This window comes from Otolemur garnettii, unplaced genomic scaffold (assembly GCF_000181295.1).
Source record: "Otolemur garnettii isolate 467f Iridium unplaced genomic scaffold, OtoGar3 scaffold00259, whole genome shotgun sequence".
Classification (NCBI taxonomy): Eukaryota; Metazoa; Chordata; class Mammalia; order Primates; family Galagidae; genus Otolemur; species Otolemur garnettii.
The window spans coordinates 532,190-549,314 of NW_003852654.1; the positions used below are offsets into that span (position 1 = coordinate 532,190).

Below are 17,125 nucleotides of genomic sequence, written 5' to 3' on the forward strand. Positions count from 1 at the left end.
CTCAAGCTATCACCCTGGGTAGAGTGCCATGGCATCACAGCTCACAGCAACCTCCAAATCCTGAGCTCAAGCGAGTCTCCTGCCTCCACCTCCCATGTAGCTGGGATTACAGGTGCCTACCACAATGCCCGGCTATTTTTTGGTTGCAGCCATCATTGTTGTTTGGCAGGCCCAGGCTGTATTTGAACCTGCCAGCTCAGGTGTATGTGGCTGGTGCCTTAGCCACTTAAGCCACAGGCACCGAGCCTTGATTCTAATTCTTTCTTAGCCATGGATTGCTATTTCGAATAACATTAAGAATTCGGGAGAAAAAGTTAAATGCAAAAAAAAAAAATTTTCCCTTTCCTTAAAGTTGGAGGAAGGGAAGAAAAGTATGTTTAAAATGGAATTATGTAACAACATTTTAGATTCGTCTAAAAGATTTTATAAAACACAACAAAAATTAAAAGTCCAAGAATAAAAATTAAAAGTTCAGGGAAATACAGATTTTCTTAGGTGGCAGGTCTTTGGGGGAGCTTTGAACATATTTCCTTTGCACCTTTTTATATTTTCCTGAACATTTCTATTACCTTTTTTTTTTGATAGAGTCTCACTATGTCACCCTGGGTAGAGTGCAGTGGCGTCACAGCTCACAGCAACCTAAAACTCTTGGGGTTAAGTGATTCTCTTACCTCAGCCTCCTAAGTAGCTGGGACTACAGGCACCCACCACAGTGCCTGGCTATTTTTTTTGTTGTTATTGCTGTTATAGTTGTCATTGTTGTTTTAGCAGGACCCAGCCAGGTCCAAACCTGCCAGCTCTGCTGTATGTGGCTGGTACCTTAACCACTGAGCCACAGGAGACGAGCCTCTATCTATTACTTTAATAATGAAGAAAAATCATTTAAAAAGCCAATTTTTGTCGGGCGTGGTGGCTCATGCCTATGACCCAGCACTATGGGAGGCTGAGGATGGAGAACTGCTTGAGCTCAGGAGTTCCATACTTGCCTGAGCGAGAGTGAGACACCGACTCATGAAAAAAATGGAAAAACCCAGCCGGGTGCCATAGTGAGCGCCTGTAATCCCAGCGGCTTCCAGAGGCTGAGGCAGCGGGATGCCCACAAGCCAGGAGTCGGAGGTTGCAGTGAGGTACCAAGCCACTGCACTCTGCTCGGGGGCATAGAGTGGGACTCTGTCTCAACAACAACAACAAAAAAACCCCAGTTTTCAAATTCAGATAACCTTGTACCTTTTTCTATTTGGTCTTTTGACAACAATCATTCACTGATTAAAAAAATGAAATTTTCTAACATTTGCTCAAACTTGGCAACTGCTGCTCTATTCAGGTTTTGTCATGAGATTGCAGCAATTCAGTCACATCTCCAGGCTCCACTTCTAATTTTAGTTCACTTGCTGTTTCCATCAAACTTGTAATTACTTCCTCCCCTGAAGTCTTGAACCCCTCAAAGTCATCCATTCAATTAGAATCAACATCTTCCAAACTCCTATTAGTGTTGATGTCTGCACCTCCTCCCATGAATTATGAATATTCTTAATGGTATCTAGAATGGTGAATCCTTTCCAGAAAGTTTTCAATTTATTTTGCCCAGATCCATTAGAGGAATCACCATCTATGGCAGCTGTAGATCTATGAAATGGATTTCTTTTTTTTAAAAAAACTTTATTTTTTTATTATTTTTTGTTGTTGCAGTTTTGCCAGGGTTGGGTTTGAACTCACCACCCTCAGTATATGGGGCTGACACCCTACTCACTGAGCCACAGGCACCACCCTGAAATGGATTTCTTAAAATAAAAAGACTTGTAAGTCACAATTACTCCTTGATCTATTGGCTGCAGAATGAGCATTATGCTAGCAGGCACGAAAACAACATTAATCTCCTTTTTACATCTCCATCAAAACTCTTGAGTTACCAGCTTCGTTGTCAATGAGCAGCAGTGTTTTGGAAGGGATCTTTATTTTTGTTCAGGTCTCAATAGTGGGCTTATAATATTTAGTAAACATGCTGCGTATGGTGACTCATGTCTAAAATTTACCCCTCTGGGAATCTGAGGGAGGAGGATCATTTGAGGTCAGGATTTGGAGACCAGCCTGAGAAGACCGAGACCCCCATCTCTAATAAAGATAGAAATAAACAGCTGGGCATGGTGGCAGTCACCTGTAGTCCTAGCTACTCAAGTGGCTGATGCAGGACTTCTTGAGCTCAGAAGTTGAAAGTTGCAGTCAGCTAGATTGTGCCACAGCACTCTAGCCTGGCAAGACAGAAAGACTCTGTCTCAAAAAAAGAAAAAAAAAAAACAAACAGTAAACCATGCCATAAATAGATGTGCTATTATCCAGGTTTTATTGTCCCATTCATAGAGCATAGGCAGTGTAGATTTAACATAATTCTTAATGATGGTCAATGAGCATTAGCTTCAACTATAAGTCACCAGCTACATTAGTCCGTAACAACAGTCAGTCTGTCCTTTGAAACCTAGCACTGATTTATGTCTAACTATGAAGTCCTAAATGGCATCTTCTTCTGATAGAAGGCTGCTTAATCTACATTGAAAATCTGTTTAGTGCCTTCATCAACTATCTCAGCTAGGTCATCAGGATCACTTACTATCTCTCCTACATCAGCACTTGCTCCTTTACCTTGTACTTTTATGTTTTGGAGACAGCTTCTTTCCTTAAACCTCATGAACCAACCTCTGCTAATGTGTCATACTTTACTTCTGCAGCTTCCTCACCTCTCTAGACTTACTGTATCTGGAGAGAATCTATAGTGTTCATGAAATTCTCAAAGGGGTCCATGACCTCCAAAACATTGAGATTTATGATGATTTGTCAACCATTCCTCTTAAACCCTACATTACTGGCCTCGTGGCTGTAGGACATTACTAACTTGTTCTCCCAATGTGGTTTGTCTGTCTCCAATCTCTTCCTTATTCTTCATGTTACACACACAAAGCAAATTTACCTAAAGCACAGTAATCATCATGTTGTTCTCTTACTCATGGAATAGTCAATGGCTTCCCATTACCTCCAGAATGAAGTTCCAACATGGTACCTGAAATTCCACCAAAATAAGACTCCTTTCTTCAAAACTTCTGCTTCCTCACCTTGGTTTCTTACATGAGAAAACCACCTCCTCACAATGATTGCCTGTCAAAACCCTACCCATTCTTCAAGGCCTAGTTCATGTGCTTCTACCTCCAAAAATATGTCCAAGTATACCTCAAGCAGGGGTGTTAGCTTTTACCTATGAACCTGCATAGGACTTTACTTTGGCCTTGTGGGAGACTGAGTTCTAGTTGCCTTTCCAAAATCCACTCCTCTCTTGTTTCTGAGCACAAGGCTACCTAACAAAATATTTCCTATTGTTTCTTGCAATTAGGTGTGACTTACAACTAAGCTCTTGCCAAAAGGATGTGAAAGAAAGTAAAATGGATGAATTCCACTTCACTTGCTTAAAAAGAAGCCTGGACCTCATCTCCTTCCCCTTCCCATGAACAAGAATGTGGATATATTCATGACCTAACATGGAGCAGAACTGTCCCACTGGCCTAGACCAGCCAGTTGTGCAAGAGAGAAATAATTTGGGTCACTTGAGTTTCTGTTTTAATCTTTCTTGCAGCAGTTTACTTTTTATCCAAACACAGGCTTCTTCATAGCAGTATATTAAATTGTATCATGCCTTGTAATTATTTGTATAAATATCTTATATCCCCATCTAGGAAGCCAACTTCTAATTGGTCTCCCTGCTTCCTACCCTGCCTCCTACAGTCTTACCAGAATGCTTTTAAAAACACACAGTTGTCAACTGCAGTGAAGTGATACCAACCTATTTAAAACTAGCCTTTTTAAAAAAGAGCTTTGCTCAGCTCAGTAATTCTTTTTTTTTTTTTTTTTGAGACAGAGACAGAGTTTTATTACGTCACCCTCAGTATAGCACTGTGGTGTCACAGCTCACAACAACCTCAAACCCTTGGGCTTAAGCAATTCTCTTGCCTCAGCCTCCTGAGTAGCTGGGACTACAGGCACCTGCCACAACGCCCAGCTATTTTTTGGTTGCAATTGTCATTGTTTTTTAGCGGGCCCAGGCTGGGCTCAAACCCACCAGCCTTGGTTTATGTGGCCGGCGCCCTACTCACCGTGCCACAGTCGAAGAGCCAGCTCAGTAATTCTTAATTTTGGCTGTGCATTAAAATCACCTGGTTAACTTTCTAGACTGTTTTCTGGTCATACTCTAGCCTCGATAAGTCTGACTTAATTGTCTAGGCAAGTTCTTAAAGCTCTCCAGGTGATTCTAATGCACAAACATGATTGAAAACTCCTGGTTTGACCATATCACTTTTTTAATGCATCTTTGATAAGAAAATGAAGAAATCTTCAGGATAATTACAGAAATGTTACATTGTGAGAAAAGAGTTTATACAGCTTGCTGATAAAAGAACAATTGATCTCATATAGTTAGTTCACAGTGGAAAAATATTTTAAAAGCACTTTACATACTACCTTGTAAACATTTCTGTATTTCACAGGCTTGTTTCTGGCACGGATCCTTCTGTGGCATATCCAGAAAACTAAAAAAAGAAAAATGATTTTTATTTTGCTTTATCTCCATAAAGGTTTTAAAACACCTCTACATGGAATTTTCTTCTGAGACAAGTCATATGCCCATACAATTGCTGGAAAATTACTATAAAAAATACTCTTCCCATTCATAATATCATACTGATGAAAAATCAACCATATTTTTATAGTACCTATTTAATTAGGTTTGGAAGATATAAATAGGTTAATATGAAGAAACCCTGAATTCAATCAACTCATCTTGAATATATTGTAAACTAATGTTAGGCAAGAAGAGGCTACACCACAGCCCATATCTATTATTCCCAGAAGAAACTCTTGGTAAATGATTAAACTCTTTGAGCCTTTTTTTAATTACTCATGTATTAAATGGAAATCATACCTACCTCAAAGCACTGACAAAGGATTAAATGTGATAAAATATATAAAATGCACACAATAGTGCCTGGAAGGAAGGACTCAATACATAGTAGGTATTATTCCCAAGACTTAAAAAAAAGTAAAACCTTACATTTAATATATTGTTATGACTACTTTAACTTAGGAAATTAGATATAAGTAGTAAAAGCTTTCCTAGGAATCAGAAATATTTGATGCTATTATTTCCTGAGAAAGGTATCAGTTAAGTGCTATTTTTTAAAGTTCTTATAGAAACCAGCTTACTTAAAATATCTGTAACCAAAGAATGAATTTAGGTGTCCCCAATTTTGATCTACTTTTAATAATTTGAAGACAATTTCAGAAAGAAAAAAGGCCCAGGAGCCTTTGTAGATAATTTAATCAATGTAAATCTTTTTTTTTTCCAGAGCCCCCTAACTTCTCAGTAGATCTAAATTAGATCAGTACTGGGATGGGAAACACTGAAGCAAAAATTAGGATATTTACAGGATGGAAGAAGGAAAGGCGGGTGAATTGCTGCAGGGCAAATAAGCAACAAATAGATGTTGATGCTGTTAGGAGCTGCTCTCTTCTCTCTACATCAGTACCAAGTTCTTGGTGATGAGGGCATCTGTTCTGCAGCAGGTGCTGATTTTGTAGGAGTCATGAGATCCCACTTCCAGCCGATGATGTCCTTTAAAGGTTTTATGGCAATTTCTAAAGGAGTCAATCTCAAGTTATGTATCCTGACTAAGTGCTTTTGTTGACTCGCTTTCTGCCTGCTTTCTCCCTCTCTGCAGTTTCATTTGCAGTATTCTTCATGACCCTTCCTAAACTTCCGTGTTCTGGAGTTTTTCAACCCACTCCCTCCCCCAAGGCCCAAGGGTGGGCACTGCAGTAGTGGATGAAGTGACTGCCATATATCGAACAGAACAAAGGAGCATATCTTCCTAGAATCCCAGCACCTGGAAAAAAAAATCATTCAAATCACCACAGATGAATAGAGTGAAAACAAAGTGGGGTGGGATGGGGGAGAAACAGAAATACATACCAGCTTAATCATCAGGCAAAAGCTTAAGCAACAGCTCCTGTACTCCCCTGACCTGTCAGAAAAAATAAAAATTTATAGAGTACTGTGTTACAAGAGTCCCAGTACAATGCAAAATGATTAAGCAACATGTGTACCATTAAATGATGCTGTATTTGCCACAAGCGAGAGTTGTTATCCATGTAGCGCTCCTCCGGGTAGAGTTGCCACATGAGAGGTAGCTGGGAGGTGAGAAGGTGACTTGGCCTAGCTGCGTCACCTAGGGGAACCTGAATTTGCTGGACTCTTGCCTTTAGGAAACTTGTCTCCTAATAGAAAGGAATGATCAAAAATAAAACCAAAGACTTCAGAATACTGAAACTAAATAGAAACAAATTGCTTGAAAGCAAAATCAAATGTGCAAAATATAAAGTTACCTCTTCCACGACGGCCACCCATGTGCGCTGGTATTCGTCGCGGTAGATACCCTCTTGGTGAACCCAGAGGTGATCGGGTGGAGCCCCCACATCCTCTCCTGCCATTCTGGGCTTTGGTTTCCAAGTCTAGCCCTGCTTTTCTCCACCTAAGCCTGCAGCACCCGTGCACAGGACACAGGTGTGACTTTGGGGTTTGAATGAACTCACCAGTGAGCAAGGGTGACCTGGTAATAGCAGCCAGCAACCAGAACCAAACCTCTTATATGTCTATTTGTACAGCCTAAATAGAACCAAGGACATCTGAAGCTTTCTGTAAGATAAATGAAGTGATACTCAGAGCCTCAGGTTGCTAACTTTCGACTGCAAAGCACTCAAGAATTTGGCTAGGTGAGGAGTTCTATGGAAATATAGGACTAAACATTATAGGAAGCTGGAAAGTGGTCTCACTCTTTGCATTCACAAAGTAGGGTCTTGGAAAACACAGATAGCAATAACATATGCCCAAAAACATGCCTAGGGATACACACTCATTTTAGCATGGCTACGTTGAAATTAAAAGTTTATTTTAAAGGCAAAGACCTATTTATCAGTTTATTAAGAAAGGTTATGTATAGGAGCTGGGCATTTCCAGAAGGGGATTTTCATAGGAAAAGTATTAGGAAAAGTATTTAAGGTAGCTTCATGTAATTTGTGAGCTACAAGAGACTTTGGGAATCATGGTGATTTAGAGCTGAGAGCAAACATTAATTATCTAGCTAGCTCCTTGTTTCATTTTAATAATGCTGTAGGATGTTACAGGAGCCCATTTTTTCAGAGGCATAGGTTTAATTTTGATTTCCCAAGACAGAAGACCAGAAAACCCCTGCGAAAATTGAGAGGGATAAAGGGATCATACCTCTCCCTGCAATGATCCTCTCCCCAGCCCCAGATTTCATTTCAGGACCTCACGATGACTTGCAATTTGCATGAATGAATCATTTGGACCTCACTCATAGCATCATGACACAGTTGTACTATATTTCTACCTTTGATAGAACAGATATGGCATTGGAGGATTTACCCTCCAAAACCCTTTCTCTTTAATTAAATCCCAGTTTTTCTCAATGGCAATGCCACTGCTCCTGATCCTGCAGACTCAACACTTAGTGAATTCTCTTGCATTTCTTCCTCTTCTTCAGCTGCCACATCCTATCTCTCACCAATTCCAGCAGGCACTACCAATGTATTTCAAAAAACTTTCCCCCAATATTAGGCTCATTTCCTGGCTCTATCCCCTTGCTCTTTCTTTACACTTGCTTTAAATGACTCCCCAGGCCTCTATGCCTATCTAAGTGCTATTATAGCAGAGTCAGATGCCTGCCTCTTCTATGACAACTTTAGAAAAGTAGTGCCTCTTATGACTACTGTAGCATTTATGTTTAAATTGAAGTGCATATTTGGCCCCTAATTATAAATCTCCTTGCATATTTCATTTGCTTACTTTACAAGTCCTTTCTTCCCCAAAGTATAGCATTATGTGCTGCTTAATAGCAGGAATGATACAATTCTGGGCCCCATGAGTTTCAAATACTAGTCAAACAATGTTTCTGTGAACAAGTGCATATGTGTGGTTGAAAGGGAGATGAAACAAAAGAAGTCCACAGTGGCCATTATGATTTACCATGTACACACGGGTAGAAATTGATTTTCTAGGCATTAGTCTCTAGCTATATATTTAATTTTTAAAACTTTTTTTCCCCATTTAGCAGATACAATTAATTGTTCTGTTTTCCCCAAACCCCAAAAGCTTTGGTAAAGACAGACACAAACAAAAACCTAGTAAACACTAGTGTCAAGATAAAAGATATTGAAGCCTGGATTTCAATCACAAAAGACATAAGTGTGGCCAATTCTTTTTTTTTTTAAATGGAAACCAAGTGTTAAGGGTTTCAAGACAGTCTCAACTTCACAGGTAGGTCCTAGCACCAACCGACATTTTGAAATATAAATTTCTGTTGAATGAAAAACAAAATTTTATTGATTATACTGACATTAAAAGGAAATAATTCCAGTGGAATAGAGGGCAAACAGATTGGATATGATGGTCTGAGTTACTAAGAGTCACTACAACACATTCTCAGAAACATCAGCAGGATAAGCCCGGGAACAACACTCAGGACATTATTCTGGATTTGTATGTGTTACCATTTGGAGATTATGAAAACCCAGAGAAAGGCAACTGTAGCAATCAAGGAACAGAAAAGCCACCATATAAACATAAACCAACAACATTCTCAATAGAGAAAAGTAAAGGCCTAGTGAGAGGGATTCAGATCAAAGCCTAAAAAATGACAGGTTGTATGAATAGAAAATTTTGATTTGTACAACATTTGCTCCAAACATTTTCCTTGGTCAAATAAGTCTGGGAATCCTGGAGAGTCATAAGGCACATTAGCATAGTAAAAGCTCTGGCAAGTTATGCAGGAAAGAAACTTTATGTTGTTTAACATTTCCCAAATTTATCTGAGTAGAGAATATTTTTTGGCACATGACACTTGTTTAAAAAACTCATGACTCCTGGGATTTTAAAATCTGAAGTTAAACTTAGGTACAAGGTGCAATGCAATACATGAAGTATAAAGCTGTGCAACTCAACTTAAATATACCACCACCTGTAAATACAAATGGACTCAGAAAATGTTCAGGTAACTTCATAAATTTATCATGCACTAAAAAGACTGTATCCATGGTTTGATGCCACGCCCAGAGAATACACTGGACTAGATAGTTTCTTAGTTAGGCATTTTGTAAATTAGGTTATAAGTGGATGACATATAACACAGAGGGCTTCTTTCACTATTAATTGCTTTCTCTTTACAGAATTAGTTCTTTTCTTTTTTAAAGCATGGTTTAACCTCCAGGTATTTGAATAGTTTTTAGGCATTGGTCTGTTGAATATACTTATGTTATTTGAAGTCAATTAATAAACTCATGCAATCAGAATAGGTGAAATTACCGAGAATATAGGCTCTGGAATCAACTTGGCCTCTGTATGAATACTGATTCTGCCACTTAGTAGCTTTGTGACCTTGGACAAGTTAATGTCTCAACACCTCAATTTCTGGAGGTGTAAAATGAGTCAAAGAACATATTAATCATAATAGCATTTATGTAGCACTTCCTATATGTTTTGCATGTGTTTACACATATTGACTCATTTAATCTTTGCAGAAGTGCTGTGTTGTAGGCAGTATTATCATCCCCACATTAAGATGAAGAAAATAAAGGTAGAGAAGAGAAGTTAGGTGACTTGCCCAAGGTCACACTGCTAGGACGTTGTACAGCCTGATTCCAACAGAGGCAATTTATATAGAACTGGTATATAAATGCTTAGGAGAGTTATCTAGCATATACTAAGCCTGCATACATGTTAATAGTTTTTTCCAAGTCCAATTAAATTTTAAGAGCTGTGTGTAGAACGCAGCCATGAGCGTTATGAAAGTTAATGAATGTCATTGTAGAATATGACCAATGTAATGTGTTGTTTGACCAACATCAAACAAAAGGCATTTTTTAACTCAAAATATCCCATCACTAAATACAACAGTGAGACCAGGTGTTCCTGACTCATCAGGGTAGGGCATAGTAGGCACAAACAGTAAGTGAAAACAGTAGTAGTATGTGATATAAATTATAACAAGAGAAAATTTAGATGGGTCCAATGTAATTGCAGTTAAAAATTTTTTAGTTTTCACCATTATCAAAATTAATCATGGAAACATGAGCCTTGTGACCCTTAAGCATTAGAGTTGGAACTGACTTGGGAGAAAAGAGCAAAGCATCAACAACTCTTCAAGTAGCACGTTGGGAATGTTCCCTTTCCAGTACTGCCATACCTGCCCGGCTTCAAAACTACCCAGAGAATAAAAAGACAAACGAAGGGAAGAAACACGGACGGGCTGTGGAGGCGGCACGGCAGATATTTTTCTTTCGGTTAGAGTCGCTTCTAAAATCCACGTGTAATTCCCAAACTTGTGAGTTGGACGATATGTCTTTTACCCCTGGGCACGTTTGACGTGCGTCACAATAAGGTTACTTTTACGTACGTGTATAACTTAGCAACGTCTGATATCAAGATGAGGAGACCTGAGGAAACGTGTTCTGGATAGCTAACGTATGTCCAAACTTGAATAAAAACTGACGTCCCTTCATTCCCCTTCACTGTATTAACGAAATAGCTACCTAAGAGCCTTTGCAGAAAGTAGCAGCAGACAAGTTAAGAGGGATACTTTCATTTCAGATACAGTGTAGTACTGTTTCTGCAAAAGGTTACTCACATGAATATAATGTTTCTTGGGCTAATTAATCCGCCTCGAGAACAGCTAGGTTAAAACTTCCAGGACCCCCACCCCAGGCCTCTCAAGCCGGGATCGCGACGTGAGCCCGGGACGAGACTAGGGGCATTGCAGGCCGAGGTCACTGGAACCGAAGTTACGAGGTGCGGGCCGGCAACCGGAAGTGGTCCAGGGAGAGTTGTGCAAGAATCAGGGGCTGTGGCTTGGAAATAAAACAAAATGAAACCTTAACTGCTTTAGTATGGAATTTCAGAAGAGCGTCCCTCTGGCTCAAGAGGCTGGCGTTTTTGCGCAGATGGTCGCCTGACTGGGCTGTCCCCTAAGAGTGTAGGCCACGCACTACTCTCCTTAGCGGGCGGGCAAAATGGGCGCCGCCGCTGGGGAGGCGTCTGCCCACGCGACCGGGCGCTGCTCACAGACCACGTCCGCTTGCGGCCCGAGAGCGCCGCCTCCCCGTCGCCCCCGCCGCCCGGCCTGACACCCTAACTGAGTCCGGCCAACGCCCTCCGTCCCAACGGCCACGCCCGCCCCAACCGGCGCGGGCGTTTCCCAGGTGCTGCTGGACGGGCTCCGCCCCCCAGACCCAAGCTCCGCCCCCGCGCGCCTGCCTCTTGCCCGCTGCCCCCGCCCCGCCCGAACAGTCACAACCCCCCCCAGGACACGCCCTCTATCAAAGCCCCGCCCCCGAGGAATCCGCGCGGAAGGCCAGGCCTGGGCGGGACAGAGAACGCGGGGCGCGGGGGAGGCTGCGCCGCAGCACCCGGTTGGTCAGGCCGAAGTGGGCCCAAAGCGGACGTGAACAGGGTCGGACCAAGATGGCGGTGCAGGTGGTGCAGGCAGTGCAAGCGGTTCATCTCGAGTCTGATGCTTTCCTAGTTTGTCTTAACCACGCTCTGAGCACAGAGAAGGAGGAGGTGATGGGTCTGTGTATAGGAGAGGTGAGTCGGTCAGTCACCTGGCTTGAACCTTGCTGAGCAGTCCCAGCCTTGTCCCTGGGGTGGGTGCCACCAGCCCCCAGAACTGCGGAAGCCACAGGCATACCTGACTTCGATCCTCGGACATGCTTACATGCCACTGTTGCGTGGACCCGCATTTCTTCCGAATAGTTGTTTATTCTCCCGAAAGCCACCAGCGATTAGCACATGTCCCAGGGAGCATTGCTTTTTCTCTTGTAGTCTGTGGCTTTTCTTTACATCTCTCATTGATCACAGTGTTGACCCAAACTGCAAATCAGGCAGGCGAGAAAGACATTGCAGGATCTTGAGGACATCAGCGTATCAGAGAGCAGCACTAGAACCCCTTCACTTGCTTCCAGGCTTTTTTCTAGGGAACTAGAGGTATCAACAAAGCATTTGAAGTGTCTCAAAGAACTTAAGAGGAGAGGGGTTTCAAGGACGAAAAAGTTTCACTGCGTTAAGTTTTGCAGAGGTGCTAAAAAGAATGAGGAAATACAGTTTAGCTGTTTGCAATCTAAACTAATTCTCCATTCTTTCATGGTGGTTTGCATGAACACATCTAATTTTATATAATCTGCTTCCATGTACATCATACAACCACGATATGATCAATAATAATGTTTTCTGCTCTTTCCCACTTTAGTTGAATGATGATACAAGGTAAGACTAATTGTTTACTCATATCTTAAGATCTTTTAAGTCATTGTTAACCCAAAATATGTATGTGAAAAATATACTTGGGGGGAACAGTATTATATGTGTACCTGTGAAAGCTCTTACGAGTACAATTTTGTTGACTAAAGGGAGAAAATTAAAAAGACTATCAATGCTATCAATGTATTTTCCATTTTCTTTCTTTCTTTCTTTCTTTCTTTCTTTCTTGATTTCGACAGAGTCTTACTTTATTGCCCTCAATAGAGTGCTGTGGCGTCACACTGTTCACAGCAACCTCCAACTTCCAGGATTTCTTTAGGCGAGAATTAGGCGATTCTCTTGCCTCAGCCTCCCAAGTAACTGGGACTACAGGTGCCCGCCACAACGCCCGGCTATTTTTTGTTGTTGTTGTTGTTGCAGTTTGGCTGGGGCCTGGTTTGAACACATCACTTTCGGTATAGGGCAGGCACCCTACCCACTAAGCCACAGGCGCTGCCCCATATTTTTGCTTTATATATTTTATATTCTCTCTCCCTTGAAATGTCATTGATGAATTTTCTTTCTGACAGAGAGCATAAACATTGAAAAGCATTTCCCTCTGTTGATCCATGCCTTCATCTCAGTCATCATGGAATTTCTGCCATGACCCCCTACCCCTACCATGGGCCCTATCTCAGAGTTCCTTCCTAGCTTAAATGCTTGAGGTGCTGATACTTTTGGGTAATATAAACTTCAAAGCATACCATACTTGACTTCTCAAACCCACCTCCTTAATACCAGTAATTCCAGGAATTTAACTTTTACTCATGATAACTTTATACACCCAGCTACTTCTGTATTGCTTCTAATAGATGTGTGAGTGCAACTGTATCCTCAGTTCACTTTCCCTCCTCTTTTGTCTCTGTTTCATTGCAAAAACTTTTAGTCTTGTTATTTTGCTTTGATTCCTTCTTATGTTTTAAACCCCAGTTCCCACTTTTTTCTAATTTTTTTTTCCAATAGGAGTGACTCCAAATTTGGATATACTGGAACTGAAATACGCACAATTGCTGAAAAAGTATGTATCCTGGAATTTTGCATAATGAAAACGTATACTTGAGGAACAATTTATGTACTCTGATGATCTCAGCCAGAGTATTAATCCAGATTGTGTAAAATACAATAAAAATGGGTGGCTCATGCCTGTAATCCTAGCACTCTGGGAGGCCAAGGTCAGTGGACTGCCTGAGCTCACAAGTTTGAGACCAGCCTGAGCCAGAGTGAGACCTTGTCTCTAAAAATAGCTGGGCATTGTGGGGGGCACTTGTAGTCCCAGCTACTTGGGAAGCTGAAGCAAAAGAATCGCTTGAGCCCAAGTGTTAGAGGTTACCATGAGCTGTGAAGCCACCACACTCTACCAAGGGTGACAAAGTGAGACTCTGTCTCAAAAAAAAAAAATACAACAAAAGTGAATTACTTACTCCCCTCCCACCAAGCTATCAGGCAACAATTTCTTTTTTTTTTTTTTTTGAGACAGAGCCTCAAGCTGTCCCCCTGTGTAGAGTGCCATGGCTTCACTGCTCACAGCAACCTCCAACTCCTGGGCTCAAGCGAGTCTCCTGTCTCAGCCTCCCAAGTCGCTGGGACCTCAGGCGCCCGCCACAACGCCCGGCTATTTTTTGGTTGCAGCCATTGTTGTTGTTTGGCGGGCCCGGGCTGGGGATTCGAACCCGCCACCTTAGGTGTATGGCTAGCACCTTAGCCGCTTGAGCCACAGGCGCCGAGCACAGGCAACAATTTCATATGCTTATGATTGCTATATGCAAACTTCTCCACCTTAACCACTTTGCCTCCTTTTTTCCCCATATCAAGGAAAGAAGTCATCTTCCTATCCAAAGCTGCAACTTCTTCACAAACCTTGTTTATCACATGTACTGTCTCTCTTGTGGGTTGTTTTTCCTGTTACCTGGATTTTTTTCTCTTATGATACAAATATGCTTAAATTACTCTCATTTTCAAAAAGTAAAGAGACACTGCTTTTCAGTCCTGTATCTTCCTGTAGTTACTACTCTTATATTTTTCCTTGAATAGCCAGACATCTTAAAAGAATAGTTACTATAATTGTTACTTCTTGACCTTCCCAAGACAAATCCCCTAAGCTCTAGTTTTTAATTCTACCTGTCCAGCCATCTCATTGCTATATCCAATGGATAATTTCTTGGTGCTTATCTTAAACTTTCTCCTTGAATCTCTGAACTCATGAATTATTTGTTTTGCTGTGGTTCCTTCATTTATTCCTTCCCCACCCCTTTATGGGCTCTTCCTTCTATAAATGCATTAAATGTTGCTCATTTGTTTTCATTTACCCTGAGCATCAACCACTAAAATAGATTCCAGATATTTTTTTTTTTTGCAGTTTTTGGCCAGGGCCAGGTTTGAACCCACCTCTGGTATATGAGGCCAACACCCTACTCCTTGGGTCACAGGCGCCGCCGTAGATTCCAGATCTTTTTTTTTTGAGACAGACCCTCAAGCTGTCACCCTGGGTAGAGTGCAATGGCATCACAGGTCACAGCAACCTCCAACTCCTGGGCTCAAGCAATTCTGCCTCCACCTCCCAAGTAGCTGAGACTACAGGCACCCGCCACAACTCCCAACTATTTTTTGGCTGTAGTTGTCATTGTTGTTTGGTGGGTCTGGGCTGGATTCTAACCTGCCAGAGACAGAGTTTTACTATGTCACCCTCGGTAGAGTGCTGTGGCATCACAGCTCACAGCAACCTCAAACTCTTGGGCTTAAGCGATTCTCTTGCCTCAGCCTCACAAATAGCTGGGACTACAGGCACCCACCACAGTGCCTGGCTATTTTTTTTGTTGTAGTTGTCGTTGTTTGGCAGGCCTGGGCTGAATTCAAATCTACCAGCTCTGGTATATGTGGCTGGCACCCTAGCTGCTGAGCTACAGGTGCTGAGCCCATTAGCACATTGAACACTTAGATTGTCAGCCCTCTGATTTATGTTCCTTTGTGTGACACAGTGTCTTGGACGTAGTTGTAAATCATATACAGTAGAACCTCTGTAAGGTGACCACCCAAGGGACTGTAACAAACTGGACACATGTAGGGTAAGCCCAGTCTATGAAAATTAGGTCAACTTAAGAAGGTGGTCAGTGTACAGAGATGGTCAGCTGTGGAGGTTCTTCTGTAATCAGTTGATCATTCAAAAAGTCCTTCTTGGATCTAAACATTAGCTTTTTTTTTTTTTTGCAGTTTTTGGCGGGGGCTGGGTTTGAACCTGACACCTCCAGCATATGGGGCCAGTGCCCTACTCCTTTGAGCCACAGGGGCCACCCTAAACATTAGCTTTTGTATTTTTGTTTCTGATGTGTATATATTGAAGTTGGATGTCTTTTATTTGAAACATTCATTGTTCATGACAAGATTCATTTTTTCTAAAATGGAGTCCTTAACCTGATATTGTAATAAAATGCAACTCTGTAATTGAAGGGAGTTGTATTTCTGGAAGGAGACATAAGTAACCATTTCTGTGGATTTTCCTTTAGGGTGAAACTGTCAGAATTGTTCACATTCATTCTGTCATCATCTTGCGACGTTCTGATAAGAGGAAGGACCGAGTAGAAATTTCTCCAGAGCAGCTGTCTGCGGCCTCAACAGAGGCAGAGATATCCTTGTTGGTCAATAAGAAGCTTTTATGTGCTATGGGGCTCCAGGGCCACAGTAGTTCTGTTTGCTTTAGAGTGATGGTTCCACAAATAATCTTCCTGGTAACTTCCCCACTTTTCATATTTACCCCTTAGATGTAATTGTTTGATTTCTCAGAATTTGTTTCTCCTTTTGAGTGGCTTTTATTTGAAGAATCAGACATTTCTAACATTCTTGCTCCTAAATACCAGAGGATCCAGGGTCAGATACCCAATTCTTCCAATAAAAACCCACTCTACTCTCCATTCTTCTCTTCTTTATGCCTCTCTTCCTCTCCTTCCAGTTTGCTTTCTATCATTTAATTCAGGACCACATTGGAAAAAGAGTTGTCTTAGGCCACATGTTAGAAACACAAACTCAAACAAAATCTGAAGAGACAAAAAAAAGAGGTCTATGCATAATTGTCACGATACCCACCACCACAGATAAGCAAAAAAGTCCTCACAATAATCCTAATTATGCAGTAGCCTATTCAGAGAGTCTTATTAAACCATCCAGCAGGTCCCAAGTTTACAATGACTAATACAGAAAATGTGCATATCTAGGTAATGAAAGGTCTTTTTTGATATTTTTATAAAACAAGTGAAAGAAAAGTGGACAATATGAAACTAGTGGGATATTTGACATTGTAGAACTAGTACATCAATTCTGGTTCAATGGAAGTAGGTATAATTCTCAGTGAGTTCTCAAGGTGCTCATCACACATTTTGTTTCTAATTTTACTCTTATTGTGCTTCATTCTTGAAAATCGTAGCTTGCAAATGTAGGTGCTGCCAAAAAGCAATGACATGAATAAGGCCTGATTGTGAAGTGAGGGATATTTGTCTCTGTGAAGATATGACCTATAAAAGTCCAGTAAAGAGACATGACCAAATTTTTCTTTAAATTGAATGTCAGCTTTAGGCATTCCATTTAAAAATTGGTGGGTAACATATTTATGTTGACCAAAAATGGAGTCACAAATGCACCAAAATATTGATTGTTTTCTTGGAAATCTTGAAATCTGTTTTCAAATTCTTATATCAAATTGAAAAGTAAGGTTGCATATTTTTCATGGTCCAC

The 17,125-nt window shown here is 41.2% G+C and overlaps 3 protein-coding genes across 5 annotated transcripts in view; 1 reads left to right on the forward strand and 2 right to left on the reverse strand.

The window, feature by feature from the left end:
* CMC4 (C-X9-C motif containing 4) overlaps positions 1-11,314 on the reverse strand; it is a 12,566-nt gene extending 1,252 nt beyond the window's left edge. Inside the window, exons 1-2 of one of the 2 annotated variants that reach the window (XM_012813302.2) lie at positions 10,737-11,314; positions 4,501-4,568 (exon numbers count right to left, since the gene is read on the reverse strand). In XM_012813302.2, coding sequence (XP_012668756.1) covers positions 4,501-4,558 — 58 coding nt within the window. In that variant the 5' untranslated portion in view covers positions 4,559-4,568; positions 10,737-11,314. Of the gene's footprint in view, positions 1-4,500; positions 4,569-5,463; positions 5,891-10,736 lie in introns of those variants that run through there. The other variant, XM_023508562.1, reaches the window with a different exon arrangement.
* On the reverse strand, positions 5,464-11,313 carry MTCP1 (mature T cell proliferation 1). The gene is made up of 5 exons (XM_003802737.2): positions 10,737-11,313; positions 6,421-6,572; positions 6,142-6,312; positions 6,008-6,059; positions 5,464-5,921 (listed from the first exon to the last, which is right to left on the reverse strand). Exons 2-4 carry the CDS (start codon positions 6,523-6,525, stop codon positions 6,012-6,014), a joined length of 324 nt encoding a protein of 107 aa, XP_003802785.1. The 5' UTR covers positions 6,526-6,572; positions 10,737-11,313; the 3' UTR covers positions 5,464-5,921; positions 6,008-6,011.
* A 153-nt stretch (positions 11,315-11,467) lies between the features above and the next one.
* The window catches only part of BRCC3 (BRCA1/BRCA2-containing complex subunit 3), an 84,742-nt gene continuing 79,084 nt past the window's right edge, over positions 11,468-17,125 (forward strand). For both annotated transcript variants that reach the window (XM_023508561.1, XM_003802739.3), the window contains exons 1-4: positions 11,468-11,692; positions 12,354-12,370; positions 13,367-13,421; positions 15,904-16,023. In XM_023508561.1, coding sequence (XP_023364329.1) covers positions 11,570-11,692; positions 12,354-12,370; positions 13,367-13,421; positions 15,904-16,023 — 315 coding nt within the window. In that variant the 5' untranslated portion in view covers positions 11,468-11,569. The remainder of the gene's footprint in view (positions 11,693-12,353; positions 12,371-13,366; positions 13,422-15,903; positions 16,024-17,125) is intronic.